Genomic DNA, 22543 nt, shown 5'->3' on the forward strand with positions numbered 1-22543 from the left:
TTTTAGGCTGTGCTTTGGACCAAACCAAAGCAGATATAGCTCCTGAGATGAAGATCTTTAATAGATTTGAAAGGCAAGAGCTATCTAGGTTTCACAGGCTGCCCCTCCAGTGCAAAGAGGTTCTCAGCAACCTGGCCCGCAGCTCACTGCCCCCTCAAGGACATAACTGTTTGAGCAACTCCACTGTAAAAGCAGTAAAACATGGCTTTAAGAACAAGAAGTCCTCGCTCCCCTTTTTCTAAACTGGACTATTTCACTGTTTGAGTTTTCAGCATGACCCTATAAATAGCTGAATTAGAAGATTTAAAGGATTGTGGGCTGTTTATGTCAGGAACCAGTAGGTTGGAGAGCGAGGGATGGGACAAAGCTTCACTGCTGCGTACAGTGTCCATGAAACTGCACTTTGAATGTAAAGCAGAGTAGGAAATAAGAGTAAGGGAGAGCACAGATAGGAATATGAACATCCTATAGTTTTCATGGTGGATATACAACCAGATAGCTCCAGAGTATATAGTTCTTTCCTTCCTTTTGGCATCAACTCTTTCAGTTCTCCCAATATATAATAATTTGAAATTCCTCTTATGTCTCTGTTTCTAAACCCTAAGAAGCAGCAAACCTGAGCCTTGCTGTTTGCATTCTTCTGATATCAAAGACTCCTATCCCACTGGGGCCCTTAGCCATAGGAGAGGTTAGAGGGAGGGGGAAGAGATGTTTTTCCTCCTTCTTAGCTTCTCCACCAGACTGGAGGGTGGGGAAGGGAGAGGGAGCAGACAGTAGATTTTAATGTTCAAAATGGAGGCTGCGATGTGGCTGATGCCTGAGCTTCAGCACGTTGCTGCTTATCGCTGCTTCTCTTAGGTGGTGTGGCGGCGGGGTTGGAGCTGAGTGGAGGTTGGTACCTGATGATGCAGAGTACCCATCCTCTCAGGGAGTCAGGGAGAGCCTTGGTCAGACTGTTTTGGCAGAAGCCCATCCCCTAGACATATCTTGTCCCATGTAGCAAACAGTAGAAGGATATTCTTCTTTGTGTTTAAAATCTGTGTTACAGATTTACAGGAAGTATTTATTTATTCTTCAAATTAGCTGAGCAGGGGAATTAGATAAACAGAGATGGATTTAGAGATCAGCACAATGCAGCAAGATTAAAAAACCCTTTCCATCTGAATTAATGAATTTCAGACTGCTTTTCATAAACTAGTTTTTCAGAAGTCATCTGCGAAGCCCTGTATAAAGAATTTTTAAAGGTAACTTAATGGGATGGAGAAAAGGTTTAAAATTATCTGCTGGGGCTGTTGCAGGAGATATTAAATATTGATTTATCTTGGAGTAAGAATCATACTAAAGAGTGAGGCTTGTAGTCAGATCAATTTATCTGGAATACAAACTGTATGGCCATATTTAGTACCATGTCAACATGAATCTTAAACAAGTAGATGTGAAAGGTTGAGCGTTTAATCTAAATCAATTGGCTCTCCAAATCTTCAATTAAAAAAAATATCCTAACAGTTCAAACTGAACTGCTCCTAAATGTTTCAGGCGGTTTATATTTTAAAAAAATGCTTCATTTAGTCAGTCATACTATATCATAACCCTCTGCTGTGCATCTTGTTGCAACTAGGAACAAAAATCCACAGTCCAAGGCTTTTCGAAATCTTAAGTTTTTAATACTTCAAACTCTCTTGAAAACCCAATGTAAATCGTTCAAGGAATCTGGCAAATAACACTGTAAGCAATTTTCTGCTACTTGCCACTGCTACTGCACTGCCAAGCTTTTGGTCATAATATAAAAGTTGGCTCAGATTGTACTTAACCAACTAAAACTGATTATGTTCCCTTTTCAGACATAAATAGATACCAGCATGCCAGCTAGTGGTACTGGCTAAAATATTTTTCAGTATGTATAAGTGTATATAGGTCTCCAGTAGGAAATCCTTTATCCAAGTGTGACATCAAAGCAGTACTTCTCAGATAATTTAAGTGTTACATTTGCTTTTGTTTGTACTGTTTTCTTTAAACATATTCATTAGACAAGAGCAGAGCCTTTAATGTTCCATGACTGAAAAATCCATCAAATAGATTTACGGCTGAGGCAGTGTGGCATAACAACCAGTGGACTGGCCTAATGTTCAGAAGTCCTGGGTTCAGTTCTCAGCTTAATCATTGACTTTCTGGGTAACCAGAAGATAATAATTTCCCCTTGCTGTGCCTGGAGATACCGTTACCAACCTTCTTTTTAAAATTATTTGGATACTACTAACGTGCAGTGATAGGTATTATGATTGTCTACGTATATAATAGTAAAAAGCTCCAAAATACTGATTGCTTCCCCAGGACATTATTATTCTCTTTCCTGTAAGACATAGCTAGAAAATATGACCACAGTTATAAAGTTTACAAGTATACAAAGGAGTAAGGAAGGTATGAGACAGGAAATTCCCTCTTGCTCACAGATTGTATTTGTCCACAGAGCAGCAAAAATCTTCCACTGGAATGAGGTGCTGGAATGTTCCTTCAGTGAATCGCATGAACTTTTCCATATATGTCATCTAGAGTGGATGAATGAGGATAGGGGAAAGAGAGAAAAAGCTAATTTTAAATGCAGAGGGATGTAGTAGGACCCAGTCTATGCTTATGCTGAAAATGAGGTCAAAAATAGGTCTTAAGTGGGACGTAAGTGGCTAATATGTTCTGTGGGTGAAACCACTACTTTTGAAACTCCCATTCAAGATTGGTTGTTAAGGTAGAAAAGCATTTTCCAAACTGTCATTGTTGCACTGAGCTGAAGAGTACTTTAATGGATATCTTATGTGGGAAATTTGAAACAAGCTTTCCATTATAGAAACAAAACAAGGTTTATAAAATCATTCTACTTTAAATGAAAAGCTAGAGAATGGACTTTTGCCAGTAGCATTAGCTATAGATGACTAGCAGTTTTGTCTTTGTATATTGCAGCAGTAAAACCACATAATTTTTTCAGCCTGTAGGTATTCATTTTGCATTTAAGACGGTTTCAGGTGTAAGGGTTCCTGGGTTCTGCATGAAAAAAAATGCATAGCCTTCAGTTACCCTTTTAAAGTACTCTCTCTCTTGCATTATTTTGATTCATACTTCCTGCATGGAAGAGTTACTTCTTCCGAGAGATGTAAATCTCCCCCAGTGTCCAGGAAGTACGTATTTGCCTGCATTTGCATGTCGGATGTAGCAAATGGAACCTTTATCCTACTTTATCAGTTGCTCTTTTTTGGTTTTGTTCTGATGAATTTATAGTGTTCATAAATCCAGTTTGGGCTGCTTTTTCCTTGAGTACAAATTTTAAAAACATAAATTATGAGCAACTTAGTTCTGATTGTATTAGAAAGATAAGCAAGTAAATATAGCAGTTTCACTGACAGGGAGTTGTTCCTTTGCCTTCAGCTAGGACAGTGTTAATGCAAGTTCTTGACCACTTGCATAAATCCTTACAGGACTGTGTTCTTGGCTTTCTATTGTTTTATTCCTAAACAAGAATAATTCTTCTTCATACGAGAAGGCTTTCAACCTACCTGTCTCAGAGGGGAAAAGGAGTAATCAATAAGAAGGGGAAAGCATCTTTTTCACCTGGAAAGAAGTTTGTTTAATTTTTTTTTTCTCAGATTCAGTATAAACATATGAGAACTACGCCCTTTGGCCCCGATTCAGTGAAGTGCATTGGTCCATTCTTAATATAAGCACATAAGTATTCCCCTGGAGTTAAGTAGTGACTATCCATGTCCTTGAGGCCTCTCTTGGACCGGAGTGAAAGTACTCAGCACCTTAAAAGATTAAGGCCTATACGAGGCTGCAAGAATTTGCAACTCACTGTTTTCTTTGTGAGTTTTTTTTTCCTGTTGAATGAAGATTAAAGACAGGAGCTAGTTGAGGGGTACATCTACATTATCACAGGTATTACGTACATCATAGTTGATATTGTAATCATGCAAACAGTAATCTTGCCTTCCTGACATAAACAGTAAGCAGCACATTTTCCTGAGGCTGAAATAATCAGAGAAAAACATGGCAGTGATGGTGGTACAAGAGGCAAAACACTGCATAATGATGTTATTATCATTGTTCCATTGTCACCCATCCTTATTCTTTAGTGATGGCTTTCTTTTCTCTCTGAACATAACAAAAAAGGCCTGAGTATAAACAGAGTAATATATAAGTAGCAATCATAAAATGCAACCTTGAAAAAGTATACTTAAAATGCTACAAAATAAAAAAAAATCAGATTGATAAATACAGAAAAAGCCTACTTAATCTATATATGCATGGTATGCAATTATATATTTACATCCAGCACAAGGCAAGGCATATATTTGAAGACAGTAGCATTTGGTGGGATTTTGTTAACTGCCTTGATTGCATTTCTAATTCTAAATATGAATATGAACATTTAAGCCCAAGTGTCTTTTGCATCACCAATTTAAACTACTTCAGGTGTCTTCCTGAAAATAGGATGGAACAGCCCTGTCTAGAGGCCTGCATTGCTTATAGAGATAAACAAAAGGGGTAGGTACCCCCAGTGACTCATTCAGAGTATCTGAGTTAGGTATCTGCACTTCCAAAGCACTGGAGGATTTACCCTAATGGAGCTATTGGAATTTATACTTACAATATGCAACAATATTTAGGTTCAAAGATTGCTGAAATAAAATGCACAAAACTCATAGTAGGATTTTCCCTGAAGTTTAGCTCTTTAATTATAAAAATACTTGCAAATAGAGTATTTGAAATATTTGCTTTTAAATCTTTATAACTACTATCCACATGTAGAGTAGGAAAAGTGCATTTATTGCTATTTGATAATTGATTATGGCATCATGTAGTCCATTTTTATCACAGTTTTTCCAGTATTGTTTGATCATGTCACAAAATCTGACATGTGCCTATGATAAAGCACAGTTGAAATGACGGAATGAAAGTATCTATGACAACATCATTTGTCTTTTTCTTAGCTTTTATAGGTTTAAAATCAAACATATATATATGTGTCTGTTTGCATGCACTTTCATTTCCATATTGTTCACAAAAGAACATCATATTGCCTCTCAAGATGTTTGACCAGTGGTGTGTGTGTATGTCTGTGTGTGTGTTCTGGATTTTTTTAAGACCTCTCTTTTCCCAACTTTGTGTGGAGGGCAGCTGAATTTGCTTTGTGCTGTTGAGGTTTGCAGAACACCGCAATGAAATTGAAATTGGTGACTTCTTTTCTGCCTTTTTTTTTTTCCATTCCAAAAAAATTGTTGTGCTGAACCTAGAATAGTTTTGCTGGTTGTTATACTGCTGTGGCTTCTTGCTAAAGCTGTGTTTTCAGCCTGGAATATATTACTAGATGATTAAGAGAAAAGTAGATTCACAGCTTTGAGGCTAGGAACCAGATCTCTGATCTTCTAAATTCTGTTCTGATTCTAATGCATGATAATACTTTTAATGAAAGTTAGTCACAAACAGAAAAGTCTGGGGAAGCATGTAGATATATGTACAGAATCATGGCATTGTCTAAATTTGGTAACAATATTTCCATACACTTCCATGTCATTTCAATGTCTCCATTTTTAAATACTTGGTGAAAGTGACACCATAATTGACAAGGTCCAATCATCTGCTTAATTAAACTGAAATATAGCAAAATGTATATTATTATTCCTCTGTAGTATTTAGTCTACTAGGAAAAAAACCCCTTTGTTTTACCATGTACTTATGCATTTATTCTTGTAACTCAAGTGTTAGAAATTTGAATGACCATTCCAAAAGTCCAAGAATACCTATTGAGTTGCTTCCATTAATCACTTTACAGCACAGAAAAAAAATTCCAGTCCTGCTATTTCCTAGTAGAAGTGTTAATTGTAATTTGTGTTTATTTTTGTCTGTCTCTCAAAAATGCACATGTATGTGTTTCGTTAAAGGAAAGTGTGTTTTTTTAAATGGTTGCATTCAGATTCTTTCTAATTACAAGGTAAATAGATTTGGTCTATACCATTTACTAGTTCTCCCCTAAATCTAGTAAGCAATACCTGATGTCATAAAAGAAAATTAACTTCTCTCCCTAGAAGGCTCCCAGTTAATCATCTGTGGATGTTGGTCAGGAGGGAAGGCAGCAGCGAGAGAACGAGGGAATTTCTCTTTGACCCCGACAGTTGAACAGCTTACACTCTGGAACATAAGATTTGATTATCTTAGCATGTGTTACTACAAATGTTATTAACAGTCATAAAATTATCCAGGTCTTTTAAAAACAAGTGACAGCCCAAGCTTTGGACTCTTTCTGACCTCTAGTGAATTCTACAGCCGTATTATGCAGAGTTTAAAGTACTAACTCCTTTTGTTTGCTTTTCATTTACCAGCTGTTAATTTAATTGATTGTCCCTTTTTTTTTCAAGGACTAATGACTTCTCATCAGTCTAAGGTGGAATTCCACAGTTTGTGTGATTTTTTTTTTGATTTTTTTTTTTACATCTTTGCATTTCAGTTGATGTGTAATTTAGGCTGCTGTATGAATTTGCTGCTGAAACAAAGAGTTAATCAGAAAGTTCTCAGATGCTGCCATGCATCATGCCTTTGTGCATGAATAAAAAGTTGGAAACCGCATGAAAGCAGTAGTTGGGTTACCACACAACTGGATATGCTTAAGTCTGAACGCTTCATAACTCTAACTACTGGGGAGTTGCAAACTTATAAATAACCTTGCAATTGGTTAAAACCATATTAAAACCATATGAACAAAGACATAAAGCATTTGGTTAAGGGGGCTCAGTAAGTGCAGTAATCCTGTTGAAAGTAATCTAACCAGGGCAGATCCATAGCTTAGGAGTGCCTGCAAGTGTGGCAATAGTTACGGGTACGTCAATATTTCATGTGTAGGAGGGTATAATATCCTACTTAGGTGGAAATTTGCTATCTGTTCTTTTTTTTTGCTTTTTAAAGTATTTTAGGTGGAAATTTGCTATCTGTTCTTTTTTTTTTTTTGCTTTTTAAAGTATTTTTAAATTCATATGCTTATTTTTAAAGGCAAGCTTCAATGCACTGAAGTCTATTAACTTATTAGTACGTGCTGAATGCTCCCAATAATCAGGGAATTCATCTAAATCCTTATTTGTTTTTGGAGATCAAGATGGCTACTGCTCACACTAACCAGAGGCTTTAGGAATTCTGATCCTTGAAATGAGACTTCCAAAATAATTAGCTAAAGAGAGTGCTTGCAAGTAGGCCCTTTGGGTTTGCATTTATTTATCTGATGAATTTTTTTGCCTTTAGCACTCCAGTTTCAAGCTTTTTTCTAGACACTAAATTTTGATGAAATCGCAATTCTCAATTTTGACTCCAGAACTTGGGTCTTAAAAGAAGAAAGTCCCATACCATGACAATCACTATGAAACTCTGTTACTGAACAACTTTGGAGTATTTTCTGCTTGTGATGGTCTTCCATATGTCACATTGTCAGCTGGAAGCCAGCTGAAGTCCGCCAGTCAGGCAAAGAAATTTTAGTGTAAATTTCCTATTATCTGCTTTTAATCTCTTACTTTTCAGTTATGCTTAAAATGGAAGAATATATTTAAAAGAAGACATCATGGCTTCTCTCTCCCCACATCTTTTCAAGCAAGCTGTTTGCTTTGAGGCACCATAATGTAACAAAAATCTGTATTCTGTAGCAGGGATTCTGTCCATGCTGTATGTTCAGCATACAAAGATAGTATTGGAACAATTTATGAACATAGAGACCTTCAAAAACTGAAAACAGCAGTATGTCAATTTGAAAATTCACTGAACTGTCCCTCTCTTGTTCCTGAATTCAGGTGTTTCACTTACATAAAAAACATCTGGTTGTGTCAGCGTCATAGAACTCGGCATGTCCTTCATTCTTGCAACCTGTAAATCAGTGGCTGGAAAAGATATATTTTGTATCTTGTAGTATCTTAAAATATCAGCATTTCTACAATAAGTTTGCCTACTTGGCTAATTTAATTTCTCCGGTTTCTTGGAGCAACTCCCGCTGCTATGATGTTGAAAACAAGTTCTACATATTCACTACAGTTCTGCAAAACCAAAGGCCTGCTTTTAATTGTAACAATAACGCCACTATTGTGTTTATCTACTTTGCCATCCAAAGAATTCCAGCAGTTGCATGCCTACACACCAGTAGGATGATTGACATTGTTGTAATAAGGTTAATGTTTAAACTTCCCACCCATAATAACTAAAATATCCAGAGATAAGGCTGAAAGTCAATTTGTAATTATCCCTGCTGTGCCAAGATGTTGCAAAAGATTCTAAGTGGAGGGTAATTTAACTTTTCAGCCTTAGCTGTTAAAAAGTAGTAAGAAGGTGAAAAGCTTGGGCTGTTTGTATGTTGACTTTCCAGGGGGGCAAGAAAAAGGTTTTGTGATTCCTCCTTATTCAAACTGGGAATCTTTTTCTCTGTGTTCTGCTGAAAATGTCCTTTTTGTGTTTTGAATATAGTAAATTGTTTGGCTGTTGTTTACTGTCCATGGTACATGAAGGGAATAGATCACAGTTAGCAAATGAGCCACTAGAACATTTAGTATCTAATAGTTCAATTGAAATACATTTCATGCATAAAGACAACATGTGATAATTATTTGTAGTGATTCTAACTAAAGTATTGTCCTCAGAAAAATAATATCCCTTCCGTCAAATGCTCTGTGGCTTCTGTGAATGACCTGTTTTAATTCAGTTTCTAGAAACTGGCTCTTTAAATTAATGTTGGTAACTGCTTCCATGCTAGACTATTGAAATAAAAGGTATTACATCATTGTCGAAACATGTCTACTTAAATAAAAAGTATTTGTTTGCAAAAAATACATATATTTTACATCTTTTACACAACGATCAGTATGCATGCCATTTTCCATTTCAGACTAAGCATACATTTCAGATGTGGAAAAAGCAAGCATGTTGAAATAATTTGAGGCATGGGTATAGTCGGATCAGTCTTGGTAATCCAGAGGGGAGGGGTGCCCAGTGTATTATTACATTTCGTATATTATTTTTCAAGAGATGGATGCAATCAGTCATCTTCTCGCATATGGTTTGAAAAAAAAATTGTCTTGCTGGCAAGTAAACTGTTATTTAAGTACACAATCCACAGTACTACAGAAACAGTTTTGCCAAACTTGTCCAAGTATTCTCACATCCTTAAAGATGGTATAAATATCATTTATAGCAAGCCGTTTACTTCAGACTATATGGAATGCCTTCCTGCTCCCCTGATCTAAGTGTCCCAGTTTGCATTATGGCCTTTATTGCTTCTGTTTGATGGAGTGATCAGTAAAAATTTAATGACACTATAAAATAATAAAAATGTCATTAATTTACCACGGATCTTGGATGCAGTGGTTGTAAAGTTACATTAATAAACAGAATATTTTTTACAACAAAAAGCATTGTTACGTGGGAACGTATAAATAACACACATAAATTTAAGAGCAATTTTACTGTTAGCACACACATTATTATGGAATAGCCAATAAGTGTATAAAACATAGTATATAAAATTTTATGAAAATATACTGTGCACATCAAAAATTCAGCTTTTATCTAAGTGCAGAGAAAAGCCATTATTGTGTGCTTACTGTTTCATTGCTGTTCTTTCACAAGATCACAATTTTATATTTGTTTCTAGTCATCTGAAGTTTGCAACCTTTTCAGAGGTGGGGGCTACTGCTTCCTTTTCCTTTACTCCTTGCTTCCCTAAATCATTCTTTTACCTTCCATACGTGAAGAAAGAATTGATACTTTCTGCCAGAACGTGACGGAAAAGTTGCTAATTTAATGCAAAGCTAAAAATAATGCCAAAGGGGTTGAAAGGCTTGCTTGGCGACTCTGGAAATAAGGGATAACTATCTAGCAGTCTATCTGTCATCACTGGGGCTGCTCCATCACTGACTGTGATAATATGTGAATATGATGGATGCCACAGCCTTGTGGCTCATAACATTTAACATTCATCAGCTCTCACTAACGGGGGCTTTATAATTTAAATATCTTTATTTAATATGCAACATCTACCTCATACATCATAATTTCAAAGCACTTAGAGAACCAACAGTCCTGCAAGACAGTTGAGCAGACTTTAATTTTTTCAATAACTTTTACGTTTTCTGCATGTTTGTGACTGACAACGCATAAATAAGTACCTAATCATATCACAGAATGGAAAATTAAGATTTGGCTGCTAAGAAGAATCTTTTTTTCTCTTCTTTTTCTCATTTTAAAGAAGTGATTATTTTTACTGTGTGTTCAACATATAAAGCAGCACAAAGGATCTGAATTGTGCTGGGAAGAGCTTTCAGTTTTCTAGTGCAAACTCCGATGGACCGTGTTGATCTAGTTGTGAGAAAGGGTTGTCACTGTCATGTCCTAAACCTTTTTTTCTGAAATGTAAATGGGGAAACTTAATGTGACTATACAGTATAAGCTCCATAGCCAGTACAAAAAATCCGTTCAAAAGAAAGGTCCAAAATGCTTTTTTGCAGGAAACAAAAAACCTGCACTGTCCATAGCGGGTACACTTTATTACAAACTCACCAAAATTTTCTATTAATATAGGTTAGGGAGGTAGCAATATATCCAGTAGTCAATGTAAATGTGGGCAAATATAACGCCCTTGTAGGTAACATATTTGTTAGTGCAGGTATGTATAGCCATTTACTTCTAATGAAGCTATGTCTTTTTTTTGTTTGTGTAGGAATATTCTGTACAGAATCAATCTTCCTCTCAGTCCTTGCTCATAATAGGAAAAAGGATTTTTAGTGCAAGTAACTATTCTCCCTAGGATGAATTCAAGACAGGAGCAAAGACAAATCCCGTCAAAAAAGGATTGGAGCCTTGTGGGACAAGTTTCCTCTCATATGAATTTGTTGTATTTCATGGAATTGTGAAGGCATCGGCTAGGTTACAACATTATTAGTATGGAGTAATGTTTTTCTATTTTTTACAGTTCTCTGAATTTGTCTAAACCCAATGCAAATATTTAAATTTTTTTTACTATCACTATGAAGATTATTTTCACAAGCAAAGGAATGACTTCAAAAGGCATTTCAAAGACTTAAATATAGCTAGCTTTGTTACAGCTTTTTATGAATTAGATGGAGGGGGTTATGAAATAACTATAAGTACATCTCCTTTGTTTGACAAAAGCTGGTATTTTTATGGTGTAAGTGCTTTCATTTTACTGTTCCTGAACCTTATCATGTAATTTTCCCTTTTCTCCTTCCATGTCAAAATATTGATATTCTTTCAGAAACTTTCTTTTTTTCTTCTTTTTTTTTTTTTAACAGAATATTTTCTGGTAAAATCAAAGAGAATGAATGACTAGAAAGATATTTCAAATGTGCATATTGATATGTAGCAGAGTCTGTTGATTTTTATAGCAGAAAGGTATTTCTCCTTCTGAAACACACTTTAAGGCTGTTCTTCCAAGAATACTGCAGGTGCTGTATTAAGATCCTTAAGAAAAAGCTTTTAGTGCAAATATTTTGGAAGAGACAATATATGTGCCAAAAGCTGTTTTCTCAGTACTGATCTTTGGTTTTATCTCAACTGCAAATCAGCCCTTTGCAATGGAACGCAGAATCCTTGACAAACTTATTTTTTATTCTGTCTACCAGTAAAACAGATCCCGTCCTGATGGTTCAGGTGTATTGTTACACTGCACAACATCTTTCAGTAAAATATTGGGCTTCTAGTATTGCAGTGCCTTTCTGCAGTCACATTTCATTTGTAACTCTTTCTTTTCGTATGAGTTCCTTTGTATATGTAAGCTTCTTCATCAACCACACATTTTACAGAAGGAAATAAGTTAAGAAGTTAACCAAATATAAAATGCAGAGTTATTTTGTTCAACATCTAGAAGACTCTGAGGAACTTTCAGAAATGCAGTTAGTACCTGAAATGCCTCAGCTGCATGTTGTGGCAAATCCAGTGTCAGGTTGTGCTTTCTTGTCTTCCTCTGCAAATTAAACAGAAAATAATTTTAAAAAATCCATGGGTGAAGGAATCAAAAGAATGAGGAATCAAAAGAATTCCTCAGTTGTTGGCCTGGTGGGGTTTTATTACTGAAAGATAATGATAATAGAAAAATAATCACATTGGAAAGCATAAGTATTTGGAGGTAGAGCAAATGAGGAGTCAAGGCCATCAAGTGTGTTTTGTCCTTAAGAACATTTTCAAGTCTATAACCATCTTGCAGGAGAGAAACTCCTAATGTTTTCTTATGTCTAATATGCACAGCACAGAACTAGGTCATTGAACAATAGACTGAACAGCAATCAGCACTCTACTTCTGCATAATGCATTAAGTATAACATGGAGAAACTGTTCGTAGAGCTGAAAGCTGGTATTTCATGTCTGTAAATTCAAGCTGACATGACATTTAATATTGTTTCATAGTAATGAACAACAAGGTTTCATTCATTCACAAGTACAACATAATGCCAAGTTTAGTCTGAAGATGTAACAACAAGGCAAGAGGGAAAACATGCTATGTTCCTTCAAATGAGAACGCTAAATTAATGATAACCATTGAACGCTTTGCTAGTGATACACAGTACTACAGAGACTACCATTGTGAGACAATATTACACTGTCATTTATAGTGCCCTTGTCCAGTACTTGATTGAAGAACTGGGTTAATACGTAAAATACCTTTCAGTTTCCACTTCCTAGTTCCAGGTTTCCTATGGAGGTCTCTGGCTCTCAAAAGCTTTCTGTTTTTCTAGGAGTGTGCATTCTTTTTCCTTTTTTTTTTTTTTTTTTCTCCTTAGGTTCCCTTTCCACTGAGGTACAATTTAAATTCCTAGACAAAATAATAATATCAGTTCTGTCATCTATTATTCCTTCTTTCAAATACTTGTCTTTGAAAACTTCTTGCATAAAATTCAGACTTGTGTTTTCTCAGAGGTATGAATGCAAACTTGAATTTCACACTGGGGAAAAAGTGCTTTTTCGATTAAATTAGCAGTATATTTTAATAGAAACTCTTCTTTCAACTTCTGAATTTTCATGTCTCCCAAATGTTGATTGTCTTTTCCAGTTTAAGTTAGAAAATAAGTAGAAAGACAAAGTGAGCAGCATCGATCAGCACTGTTTGCTGCCAAGAGTGTTTTGTATTTGCATGTACAAGCGTTTAGGCATTATGGCAGTGCAGATCAAAATAATCTCAAAGTTTCTGTATATGTTTCACATTTAAAACTGATTTTCATAAATGCAAACATTCCGAATCTGTAAAAAATTGTCCCTGAGTTAAAATTCTGATTGAATGCACTCATTATTTGTTCAGATTTTAAAAATAAGGCATGTATCAGTACATACGCCTATGCACAGGCATATAATGAGAGCTAGCCTGTAAGGAGCATTAAGGCTACTTCTATTCTTTTCCAGGAAAGAACAAGGTTTGAAAATTTAGGCCCACAGTTAACGGGGAAACCCAATGAAGATGGAAAACTGGGCCCTGGTGTCATCGATCTTACAAGGCCAGAAGATGCAGAAGGTGAGTTGCAATTTTGACTGTGGGTTATTGGACACAGCATCACAGAATAGTATGGCTGAAATGCTGCCAGTGTCACAAGTACTGTCTAGCTTACATCCCACGGTAACACTTGAATGATTTCTGTGTGCTTTCGTGAGATTGTAAAAAATCCATAGTAAAGGGCAGATACATGAAAAGGACTGTATAGCCCTCTAAGCCCTTCTGCAATGCAACTATTTTTTTCCTCCAGCAGCTGTCAATTAATTGCTTACATTTTATATTATTAATAAAAATGTAGGAAACATTGAGAAAATTATCTCAGCAAGGCAATATATACATATTTTTTTTTCCACCAGTTTTTAATGGTTTAGCAGCTTTGACGAAAGTTAGGGCTCTTTAAGAAGTCTACTCATCAGTGCACTCACAAACTATTCAAGATACAGCAAGCACAATTTTATTGTCAGGCAGCTGTCAAATGATAATGCAAGAATATTTCACATTTTCTATATGAAAATGTCTTTTTCATGATATAAACCTTCAGTGCATTTACACTCATTTCAGTGAGAGTTCTATATATCAGGCATAAAGTGTCAAGCCACAGGTGGAAATCAGTGTTTATCAAGACTGAGTTTAGTCTCTAGCAGCTCTGAAAGTGGATGCCACTGGTAGCCTCTCTACCCTATGATACATTGGAAGAGAACATGTAGATAGATAGGAACCCTACCAGTCACTGTAGTAAGATTAATGTACTGTTCAGATAGAATATTATGTAACGTTTTGCCTCTTCAATTTACTTCTGTTTGAGAATCATTTTGCTCTTTTTTAATCTGACAACTTCTAGTTATGCCATTGTTCTTGAGAAAAGGTTAGAACATCTCTAAATTTTTCCATTAATATCCAAACATCTGACAGGTTAAAAATTTGCTTTTTTCATTGGATCAGAAAAATAGGACCAATACATTTGTGATTGGTGACAAATAGGGTTATTTTCAAATGATTCTTGAAATACTGTTACAGAATTTTACTGATAAAAAGGGATTAATATTTTCTGTATAGAGAAATATTCCTGTGATCACATATTCTGTTCTATCTGTGACCCAGAAATAAATGGTCCAGTTAAAGTCTCACAACAGTAAGATTAAATTGAAGCTCATCAGCCGTTTATTACAAATAATATTCATAAAGAGGCTAGCACCTTAATGAGACATTTCAGATTTTTTCAGGTTTGTTCCAAATAAAACGAATAATTTCCAGATTTTCATTTTTAGGGAGCTATCATATATGAGGTTCATTTATTCATCCTTTATTGGATATGATTGGCCACTGTTGTATTGTCTTTAAACAGAAAAATAACGAACAGAATGTAAGTAAAAAATAGCTTTCAGGCAGATGTTTTGCAATGATTTTTTTTCTAGAAAAAAGGGCTTAGGAGATATATGGATTTTCAAAAGTACTTGTTGACTAATCAGTTATTTATAAAGTGCTTTGTAAAGGAATTTCCATCCTGCAGCAACTTCTCATATTTCAGCACGTTGAAGGATATTTCTTTCCTCCGTTGGGATGAAAAGTTGCAACAGAATACTTACAGATACACAGTTACTGGTTCATATGACATCGAGTCCCTGACAACTTTCTTGTTGTTCTTACCTCATTTCCTTCAATTCATCCTTTCTCTTTCTAGTATCCTTAATTTAGTATCTTGATACACCTCGTGGTACTGACAGCCCCCCCGTTACTGGATAGTGCAGAACGAAGCTTTGACGTATGTAACCCAAGCTACAGTGATGTGTGCCACTTTAAGGACAGCGTACATGTCTTTCTAGAGCTAGCGGGGCAGTTAGCGGCATGGTGTGTTGCCACGTGGGAAATCTGAGTTCGTGAATGGGTTCAGATTTCCAGACTTTGTTTCGCAGCCAAGAGATGTCTCTGGAAAAGAGGTGCTGGACGAATACCTCTGCTGATCTGAAAAAAACATTGGTAGGAGTTCAAAACTGAGCTGCTTATTTGCCCTTCTACTTGCAGACAAGGTGAATTTAGGTATTAGCTGGATATTAAAAAGAAGCCTTTTAAAATATCACCCAAGTTTTGCCCCTTACCTTTAGCAATCTAGCTAAGAGATGACACTTCTAGTGTCATTTAGAGTGGAAGTCTATTGAAAACAGTGCTGCTGAAATACCAGCAGTTAAACTGTGGCCTCTGATGTACTGTACCACAGACTCTGTCTTCCAGAATTTTAATGCTTCTAATTGTCACGAAAATATTACACATCTTTCTAGGTTTGCCATGTCACAAAGTTTTTTATGTGTGTTGCTATTATTTTGGGCTTCCATATGTCTCTGTTTCAGTCAAGTTTCAATTACTAAGAAACTTGACAACTTATTCTTTAGGATCATAAAATCATTTAGGTTGGAAAAGACCCTTAAGATCATCGAGTCCAACCATAAACCTAACACTAACAAGTCCACCACTAAACCATGTCCCTAAGCGCCATGTCTACATGTCTTTAAAAACCTACAGGGATGGTGTCTCAACCATTTCCCTGGGCAGCCTGTTACAGTGTTTGATGACCCTTTCAGCGAAGAAATTCTTCCTAATATCCAATCTAAACTTGAGGCTGTTTCCTCTCATCCTATTGCTTGTTATTTGGGAAGAGAGACCAACACCCATCTGGCTACAACCTCCTTTCAGGTAGTTGTAGAGAGAGATGAGGTCACCCCTCAGCCTTCTTTTCTCTGGACTAAACAACTCCAGTTCCCTCAGCTGGCCCTCACAGGACTTGTTCTCTAGACCCTTCACCAGCTTTGTTGCTCTTCTTTGGCCTCCTTTGAGAAGAGAGCCTTGTTGCATTTTAGTGTGTTGCCAAGGTCAACAAGGTGTCAAAGGTTCCTAATAGCCATAGTCATATTCTTCAAAGACCTAGTGTGTTTCACTACTTCCTTTCTGTTTTGTCATTGTTCCATACTTTCAATCTTTTTTAAAATATCATTTGAGTGCAGGTTGCTGTAGACATCTTTAGATAATATTTATGTGTTTTGTTGTGTGCTTTTACATAAATAAGTCATGTAGAAAATAAAGATTTCTGAAGTAACGTATCGGTGGTCAACTTTTAACCTCCTATCTTTCTTCACCAGAAATACATCCAGATCTCTGAGGCCCAAGTGCAGTTGTGACAGAGTGCGTGCGTGGCCATTAGATCTGTGAGATGGTTTTACTCCCATCACCACAATTTTAGAACTTCAGAATTACCAAATTTACTAGATCTAGAGAAGATATATTGACTACTTTGGGGTGGAGGGGTGGTGGGTGTCAGTGGGAGTGGTGTAACAGATTTATTCCTGAGCCAAGGACTCCAAATTTAGTCCCACTGCTGGGCATAAACTGGGGGGAAGGTGCAGTTTGGGCTTCCTCCTGATCCCCCAACTGATGTAGACCAAAGGAGCTACAGAAGTGCAGTTCCACTCCCCGCCTACGTGCACAGCTGCGTTTTCAAAGGAAACTAAAGTGTGCAGAGACATGATATTTGTCTGTCCCATCCCAGCAGGCAGCCAAGTTAGTGCAAATCTGGGAAGTGCTCCTGGTTCCCATAGCTTTGACACAGCCTTTAAGGTTCAAGTAATTTGTTATAAGAAATATCACCAGACTTCTGTGTTTTATGGAATGCCTTTGTAATAGTATCTAGCAATGATTTCTCTTTACTCCTTATATCTTTTCTATAACATATGGCAGTGATCTGAGTTTGACAGGATCAGAGTCATGTTTTCCTTTAATTTTAGGAGTGCTTGCGGTACTGGGTCATTGATCAGAAGCTGAAGCTACATGTATATTTTTTTTGAATCATGAATTATAAGACAAGTCTTGAAATTCTTTAAATTTATCTCCATGCAATTATAAGACAAATATGAAAGGATACTGCAGAATGACTTTTAAGACTTAACTTGTTGTCCCTGCCCAGTGTTTGAAACCTTTTTTAAGATTAATAGTAGCTAGGTATACTTCCAGAGATGACCTAGCATATGAAGTCATTTTCAAAGCTTGTGTTACTCATAATGACCTAACTGTCTTCTGAATGGAGGCCTGAAAATCATCAACAAGAGTTTTATATTAAATATGACATAAACCAACATCTCTATTACTTCCTTAGCCAGCAGCAGGACTGGGCTAACTATACTAAAAATCATGCTCAGACGGTATTCAAAAACATTGCCACTGACTGTGATGCCATTGATGAATAATCCACAGCTATTAGACTTATATCATTACCTGGAAATCCCAGTTGTCATGTTAAAATATATGATACATATGTAGCTAGCAAAATTCAAAAACATGATTTGAGAGCCTCATAAATGTTCGGTGGCTGGTATGCAAAATTATAAACAACAGTCAATTATAGAACTAAACAAGGATTTTTTCTTCTCCAAACCTCATCATTTTAAAGGAAACATCATTCTTTCTGTAGGCGGCTTCATAATTTTGAGCATTTGAGATGTCACTACTGAAATACAGCTAACTAGCATGGACGCACCAAGACAGCTTTGAATCTAGCTGTAGCTAAAACCACTTTTTCAACATGACTGACATACATCAACTGACCAAAGCGTGTAGAATATAGTCAGAAGACGTAGGTGAGCCCTGTTTAAATTCCAGCTGGGGGAGCCTGAAGTATTTAGTTCTTAGTTATCTGAGAATATTGGATGATCTGAATATAGGTTTTTACTTCAAGTTCTAAAAAAAGATACTCCTTTCACAGACGCTCACTTTTGGTGATAGTGCTGCTTCTTTTGAATCATAAAATGTGCTCCATGTTTATGGATCTTGTCCTTGTATAGTTTGCTCTATGTTTATGGATCCTTCTGTTTTTGTGGTTGTGGTCAAATGCTTTGGAAATTTGTAGGAAGTATGTTAATATTTTGTTTTGTAGTAGATAGAAATCTGCAGAATAGACCTAAAATTCCTGTTGACAATTACTGATTTTTACCTTAGCTCAGGTTGCAGTGTGGTTTCCTTCAGCAGTCATAGTCAGGGATTTGAATTCCATCAAGACATGATCTTCATTCCTGCCAAAGAACTGGATCTGTTAAAATACAGTTTTCTTGATTGGATCCTGGGTTCAGGGCAAAAACATCTGAATGTTATTGTTTTCCCACCGCCTCACTGTGATTTTGTAAAAGAGAAATAACTTCTCTGTATCCTGTTTTCTCAAGTGAAAAATCAGATGCATAGTGAAGCAAAATTCATTTTTATAATGCAAATTGAAATAGATGCAAATGCTGTATTAGTACTTAATATTTGGTTCCATGTTCATTTGTGTTACTATATTAGAATCAGGGGCTTGCGAGTTAAATATTTGGCCTCACAGTTTGCCATTTGGGACAATATACACAAAGACCTTTTCTTCTGAGTCTGATTTTGAGGTTTTCATTTGTTCTTTTTCTCATGTGGTAGTTTTCTTGATTCTGTAAACTTCCTGTTTAGCACTTGCTGTTTCTTCCTTTGATACTAATCTACCAGTGTGTGTTAAGCATGGACCATGGTTCTGAGGACAGGTACATGCCTGCTAGTTTAGATAAAAATAATTTTAAATACTGTGGTGGGATCTGTCTGTCCACTTTATCTGTATCTCTGTGTTTACTTTATCCTCGTATTAAACTATTACTTTTCAAAGTCTTCCAAAGGATAACCTTTGCTACGAAACCTAGATGTTGAGTCAGTCATTAAGAGGTATCTTGGAGTCCTTGGCACGGTATTGGTACCGGCTTATCTTAAATGCATTGACTTAGTGCCTGTGTCCTCCTTGGTGCTTGTGCCCTCCCTTTCACTGCCTGCTGTCTCTTACTTTAAAGATTGCTTTAAAGATTGTGCTTTTCTATATACCAGATCACTGTTTGAGATTATATAGCTTTAAGCCTTATCTGTTTGATTATGGTATCTTTGACCATGCCCCAAGTAGGCTGACTCCAAGCCAGTTGGGGACTGCAAGCTGCATAACCATTGGTAATAGGCTGGTTCCAGTAGTAAGCCCTGGCTTGATCTTACTAATTCCAGTTCAGATATACACAAGGTTTTGGTCTGAACCTGACTTTGGACCTGAACCTGACTTTGGAACTGAACCCAAGCTTAGAGGAGCACAAGTTCACCGTTGCTTTTAAAAGTTGCATACTTCTATTCAGCAGAACCCATTTCTGCAGCATTTCAGATGGTGGATTTGCTGACCAACATACAAAGTCAATGAATTGTTCAATATTTGCAGCAGTTAATAGCAGTCTGTTTTATTATGTCCATAAAATTAGCACTCCCATTCATATTTTACTTGGGCTAGCCACATTACAAGGCATGTTGTAGTACAATGAGAGATTCTCCCTGCCCAAAAGCAAGGAAAATTGAATGGCAGAGAAAGAAATGGCGTTAGGCCTCATCATGGACTTAACCAATTGCCAGAACACTGTGAACAATGAGTGAACGATGGCAGCAGCAGCAGTGAATGTGGACTCATGTGGAGATGAGGAATGAGCTAACTGTGGAAAGACAAGTAGTCTTTGCAATGTAGAAGGTAGTTTCTTGGCCGTGGGGGGAGAAACATGAGAAAAAGGAGCTGCAAATGGAGCATATGAATGAAATCTAAGGGTGAGGAGAAACTACCACCTTGCCCTGCTCCAAATTTCTGTCCATCTGTCAAAACTTCATTTTGTCCCTCCCTGGGGATAGAGCAGACATCGTGACAAGCACCTGGGTTTTGCAAATCTTTTAAGTAAAAACCAGATCAATGCTTTCATAAAGGAGAACCTCTACCATATACTCAACGCCTCAGCATTCTCATATAGGCCCAATAATAAATAAATGCTTATGCAAAAGAGTGACATGTTCCTTCTTAACTCCATAAAAGGTTGACTTTGAGCAGCTGAAGAGGTAGGTGAAAGGGAATGATAAATTTGCAGGCAAATCAATCTTGGCAGGCTGCCAGCACAATCCAAACCTGTGAGGTAACTTGTTTAACACCCTCCTATGCAGAGGTGTAAACAGCAGGTAGTACATGCATGACAAAGCATCACTTACTTTTGTGACAGTGCTTCATAAATACTGGAGGAAAGAATGCCTCTCCATGCCAGTATTTGTCGCACGTAAATATTTGTAATAGTTGCTATGGCAGTTGAGAGGGGAAAGATGAAAATCAGAAAACAGTGAAAGCTGTCTGAAAACAAAGAAGTGTTTCCAGAGAGAATGCAGTAAGCTCAAGTACTGGAATTTTTATTCCCCTGAATTCTTGTTAAATGTCTTTGATTAAAAAAAATCCCATAAGTGTATTTTTATTATTTAAAGATAAAATAACTTATTATCTTTGTTAATTAGACCAGATGCTAAAAGGTGGCCTTCATTAATTGTGGTTGCCATTTTCAACATCCATGAATCTATTCGATTGTGCCTGATACTTGAGTGATACACTTAAATTTTTCAGAATAACTCATAACAGATCAGGAATCTGGGATAAAGTACTTAAGCACAGTATTTCAGTTGTGTTGGATGAGATACAGTGCCTCAGCCCTGGAGTAACTTGACGCCTGCAAATAGGATAGGAATAAGACGTTCTGTCTTTAAGAACCATCCCATCACTTTTCTGATGGCAACCACTTCATGAATTTCACTGTTGCCAGCATCCCCACGACATTTTACAGGGGGAACTCCCACTTCGAGTGTTGAAAAATCTGAGCTGGGGGTGTGTGGACTGATCTTCTCATGGCATTGAAACTTATTTCTCTCAAGACACTAATATTTAACATATAGCATGCTTTTCGCTTTCAGAATAATAAATCTGGATGTCTTCCACAAGTGCTACCTTTTGATTTTCAACTGTCTTAGGTATTTTTTTCATATTGCTAAATATGAGGCTTTCTCGTTTGCTGTTTCCATGCTATAGTAATTGATTCTTATAGAATAGTACCCTTATTTTAAAAAAATTCTAGTTAGAATTTCAGATTTTGTCCAACCAACCACTGTTACAACGCCCCGAGTTTTACGTAGGGGTGTCTATTAGCACAGTTATGGTTAAGGGCTTGTCACAATTTCCATTATATAGTAAAATGTTATTTTCAGGAATTTAGAACAGGGCTGTAAAAAGTAACTGCGGGCTGCAATTTTACATAGAAAATCTTTGCCCATGAGAAAATTATTGTCACAAATTCTGAAAGAATCAGTCAGTTTGCTTAGCTATTTTTAAGTGGAGTGAGTAAAAAAATTAAATATAGTTCAGTGGTTTAAAACATTTTTTCTCACTCATGTACAGCCACCACAGGTGTAAAACACACCATGGTCCTGATTCTTAGCTAAGCTGCCTAAAATAGCGTAACATTTCCAGGCACAATTGAATTTTCAGCTGACAGAGAAAGCCACCATTATATCATACTGCACGGAGGAGGAAGGAATCTTGCCCTTCTTCCTTACCTCCTCGAGCGCGGGGAGCAGAACAGAAATATGAATACAGTAAGGAAAGAACATCATATATTCTGGCTAAGTATGAGCAATTGATATAGATTCAGACAAGTCATCTTCTTTGTACAACTGTCTATTTCCCTAAGTTTATACTGCACACCATTTTCTCCTTCAGGAACCTCAGTGTCTCAGCAATAGAAAAGTGTTTAAGAGCATCTGCCTTTCTTCCACGTAGATATGCCAAGTATCTAAGCAAGCATTTAGTGCAGAACTTAGTAGGAAGGGTATAACATTTTCTTAATTTGTACTTAGATTTAATTTTACATAAGCAGTGGTCCAAAATGTGTGTTTTGTGGGCATTACAGCATCTTCACAGCTTCTGCAAATATTAAATGATTATGTTTTCAATTTGGCAGGGGTAGTTTCACAGGAAGTGCAGGATTTCAAGAAAGAGTAATTTGTAAATTTTCACCTAAGCCCATATTTCATGGCAAATCCCTCATTTTTAATCCAGACCAGGTAAATGTGGCAACATATTTGAACATGCCATTGCCCTGTTTGTAAAAACATCTTTGTGGCTTCTCTCACAAATCCCAAATGCACAGGTAGAGCATA

General features: G+C 36.6%; 1 protein-coding gene across 18 annotated transcripts in view; it reads left to right on the forward strand.

Moving 5' to 3' along the window:
* SOX6 (SRY-box transcription factor 6) overlaps nucleotides 1-22543 on the forward strand; it is a 382490-nt gene that overhangs the window by 333675 nt on the left and 26272 nt on the right. For all 18 annotated transcript variants that reach the window (XM_074585859.1, XM_074585865.1, XM_074585856.1 and 15 more), the window contains one exon: nucleotides 13420-13528. In XM_074585859.1, coding sequence (XP_074441960.1) covers nucleotides 13420-13528 — 109 coding nt within the window. The remainder of the gene's footprint in view (nucleotides 1-13419; nucleotides 13529-22543) is intronic.

Source organism: Larus michahellis, chromosome 4 (genome assembly GCF_964199755.1).
Source record: "Larus michahellis chromosome 4, bLarMic1.1, whole genome shotgun sequence".
In the NCBI taxonomy this organism is placed as follows: domain Eukaryota; kingdom Metazoa; phylum Chordata; class Aves; order Charadriiformes; family Laridae; genus Larus; species Larus michahellis.